Raw genomic sequence first — 3633 nt, forward strand, 5'->3', positions numbered from 1 at the left:
CTCTCTCATAAGCCACGACGACGACGAACGACGATACAATACAATCGGAAACTTAACAGATTTTGTCTCCGGCGAGATCTCAATCTGATCCTTCACGGTGGCGTCGACGTCCGGGCAACAACAAGCTCTCTCGAGAAGAAAGCCATTATCATCATCATCTCCTCCTTCGCCATTAGCAGCTTCGGCTGTTCGGGCTCCCGCGGCGAGGAAACCGAGTCTTGAGTATCCGTTTTGGCAGCAGAACTGGTTTATTGGTTTGCTATTCTTCATGGCTTTAGGATTCTTCTGTCTCGCTATCTTCCTTTACCTTAGTCTCGATCCGGATTCTGGTTACACGTCTGCTTCTGCCGCCGCTTCTGGTAAAGAAGGTGTCGAGGTGTGTTTTTAGATCCCTAATCTGTTTTTGAGTGTGGTGAATTTGAAATTGGAATTGTTGATTTGTTGCTTTAGATTCGAATTGGGTTTTGATCGTTCTGATACAGAATCTTATGAATCAATGTTGTTGTTGTGGATATTGGCAGATTACTTATGGAAGTGCGATCAAACTGATGCATGAGAAAACTAAGTTTAGACTGCATTCTCACGATGTGCCGTATGGATCCGGAAGTGGTCAGCAATCAGTTACTGGGTTTCCTGGTGTTGTTGATTCCAACAGCTATTGGGTAATTGCTTCTTCTTTGCGTTCTCCTCTTGGTGTAATTTTGCAATGCTCATTTGCAGATGACCCTATTCGTATAGTATCATGTGTAATTAGATTGAAGCAGCTAAAAGTAAAAGTCTTTATATGTTAGAACAGAACATTGACTAGCAATTGTTAGCGGATAAGCCAAAAATGTTGAAGTCACTTCCTCTTCTAGAAAGATTAGAAAATGGATTGGATGGTTTGTTTCCTGAGCGTTAGAAACTGTTGCTCATTATGTTCATCTCACACTTTAAATCCCATCTGTGGAAGCTATGGTGGGGATAAGGTTGAGTAATTGAGCTGATGAATCATCTTGGTATGGATTATTCATTTTACAGATTGTCAAACCAGTTCCTGGGACTACAGATAAGCAAGGTGATGCTGTCAAGACTGGGGCAACCATTAGATTGCAGCACATGAAGACCAGGAAATGGCTCCACAGTCACCTGCATGCATCCCCAATATCAGGGAACTTAGAGGTTAGTATTGTCTTCCGTTTATAGTTTTTGTATTCCCTGATCTGCTAAGCTTAGATGTAAAAGAACTATCTGGAGATTTTAAAGCATAAAGACTCGAGAGATGATGGCTAATCTAGGAAATCTAGCTACTAGTATGAGGATTTTACTTGCGTGTCTCTGTCTATTGTGAAGTACTTTACTGATTATAATTGGTAGTTGCCATTTCCTTCTTGCTAACCCATTTTCTTGGTGCAGGTTAGCTGCTTCGGAGATGATTCAAATTCTGACACAGGGGATCACTGGAAGTAATAATCCTTAAAGCAACTTAATATTCTCATCTAATGCTTTGTTTATCTACATCCATTCCAAAAACTCACGCACCTTACCATCTGCTTGTAGGCTTACAATCGAAGGAAGTGGGAAGATATGGAAACAGGACCAGAGAGTCCGTCTTCAACACATAGACACTAGTGGCTACCTCCATAGCCATGACAAGAAGTACCAACGTATAGCCGGTGGTCAACAAGAGGTAACTAAATATCATATCTAACCCCGTGATCTCTTCTGGTTAAGTCTTTAAAAATATCACAGTGTCTTCAAATGCATGCTTAATTAGATTTTCTACAAGGTTTAACATATCAGATTCTGTTTTTTGGGGTACACAGGTCTGTGGAATTCGGGAGAAGCGGGCGGATAACATTTGGTTGGCAGCAGAAGGAGTCTACCTTCCTCTTAACGAGAGCAGCAAGTAAGGTGAAGAGAGCAATAACTTCTCTGGAGGACTTTGAATCTCATCTTTACTATCTAAAACTCAGAAACAAGGAAATAGAGATATATATTTGCTAATTTTCGATTGAGAATACTTTTAGTCGCACGAATATATATTGTTTTGGTAGATATCTTGCGGTTATCTCTTTTGTGTTCTGTCACCCAGTGACACTATCTCACCATCCAGAAAGTGAATCCAACATAATCTGTTAAACATATAGTAGTTGTCTTTCTAAGAGCCATCAAAATACGACATTTAGTACACAATTGCTATGCAGCCGGTGAGATTCAATCCTCAACACTTTTCTCCATGTTAAAAGACATGTCCTTGAAGATATCCTGTGGTTCTTGACCTAAATCTCAAACTCTAGTTATGGATTCATCGTCTCGAGTTGCTTCTGGATTAAAGTTTGAGAATTTAAGGTCATCCTTACTTAGAACATCTGTTACCATAAAGTGTTCACTACGACTTTCTTGAATTTATCGCTTAACCTTGTGGTAAAAAGCCATGTAAAGTGTTCAGTTTTGAGGGATATTTTAGTATTCAGGAGTGAGACTGTATGTAAGTAAGAGTGAAAGACAATCATGGGAGTGAGATGTCTCTCAATAGGATCTTGAAAGGATTTGGTCTTTTTTACTAGGCTAGCTAGGTTTGATTTGTATAAGGAGGATTGGGATCAGATCATCATGGGAACGAAGAGTCTACAATGCAGCTAGTGTTGTATTGGCTAGTGTTTTTTTTCCTTAGAAGTATGTGTTGTATATGTTTGCTTCATATGGGCTTATTTTGTCTGAATCAGTGAATTGGGCCTGTAGTAGTGTGTAGCCCATACAGGATCCGAGTTGTGTATGCTGCAAGAGTAAACCGACATAAGCACTAGGGTTTCATTATATTAGAGAAACTAGGGCTGAAGAAACATATATGCTAAATGCTGTACGCAAAAGGTCACACGCTGAAGGCTAGTTGTAGCCGCAAGGCATAACGCAGAGCGGTGCTGAGAGCATGCGCATGGCGTTGTGCAAAGAGCATGCAGCAGTGCTCTGAACCCTGAGAAAACAGTAGCTAGGCTGGGGCCGAGGACTGAGAGCTGAACATGACCTAGTCTAGACTTAAGGTGTCTTCATGACACTTTGATGAAAGACAAAGGGTGGAGCTGTTTCTTGGGGGTTCAGTGAGGTGTTTTTGTGGTGATACATGGAAGGGAAAGTTGAATCAGAGACAAAGAGAGAGGAAGAAGAAAAACATCTAAGACAGTGAACATGTGTCTTTACCTATATTTTCTTCTTCAGGTTTCTTTGTTGTTGCTCTCTAAGCTTTGTATATGAAACATAATGTAAACGCTTGTTAGAGCGTTGTGTAAACCTAACTGACGGATAGTGGATGTTTGTGGGAGAAGGTTCCGACACAAGATATACCCTCACGCAGAGGGGAACTCGTTAAATCTCTGTATTATGTTTATGCCTTGTTATTGATCTGTGATCCAAAGAGGAGTTGGGACAAAGTCGTGGTCAACGATTCATATAGAGATGAATTGGGGTCTGCGATTCCCAATAGTATGATATATTTCCACTTTCATGTATCATCTTGCTTATTGAATACGAAATCCGATTGTTTTATATTGGTATGATCCTTGCCTCCTTGGAAACAAGAGGACCAAACATCTAGTGTTGCTTGGATTCTTCAACTTTAGGATGAAACAACCATGTTTTTCAAAAGAGTCCTAG

General features: G+C 40.4%; 1 protein-coding gene across 1 annotated transcript; it reads left to right on the forward strand.

Moving 5' to 3' along the window:
- LOC17887987 (stromal cell-derived factor 2-like protein) lies at positions 1-2054 on the forward strand. The gene is made up of 6 exons (XM_006293456.2): positions 1-376; positions 522-662; positions 1021-1161; positions 1396-1445; positions 1540-1669; positions 1806-2054. The coding sequence occupies exons 1-6, from the start codon at positions 269-271 to the stop codon at positions 1890-1892; spliced, it is 657 nt and encodes a 218-aa protein (XP_006293518.1). The 5' UTR covers positions 1-268; the 3' UTR covers positions 1893-2054.
- Positions 2055-3633: the final 1579 nt, after the last annotated feature.

The sequence above is a fragment of the Capsella rubella genome, unplaced genomic scaffold (genome assembly GCF_000375325.1).
Source record: "Capsella rubella cultivar Monte Gargano unplaced genomic scaffold, Caprub1_0 scaffold_4, whole genome shotgun sequence".
Lineage (NCBI taxonomy): Eukaryota > Viridiplantae > Streptophyta > Magnoliopsida > Brassicales > Brassicaceae > Capsella > Capsella rubella.

What these genes read in the sequence shown, in the direction of transcription:
- LOC17887987 (XM_006293456.2), top strand. Translation starts at nt 269, where the DNA reads ATGGCTTTAGGATTCTTCTGTCTCGCTATCTTCCTTTACCTTAGTCTC. An exon ending in TTGATTCCAACAGCTATTGG is followed by an intron (nt 663 to 1,020) that starts GTAATTGCTTCT and finishes TTCATTTTACAG; the next exon opens with ATTGTCAAACCAGTTCCTGG. An exon ending in GACACAGGGGATCACTGGAA is followed by an intron (nt 1,446 to 1,539) that starts GTAATAATCCTT and finishes ATCTGCTTGTAG; the next exon opens with GCTTACAATCGAAGGAAGTG.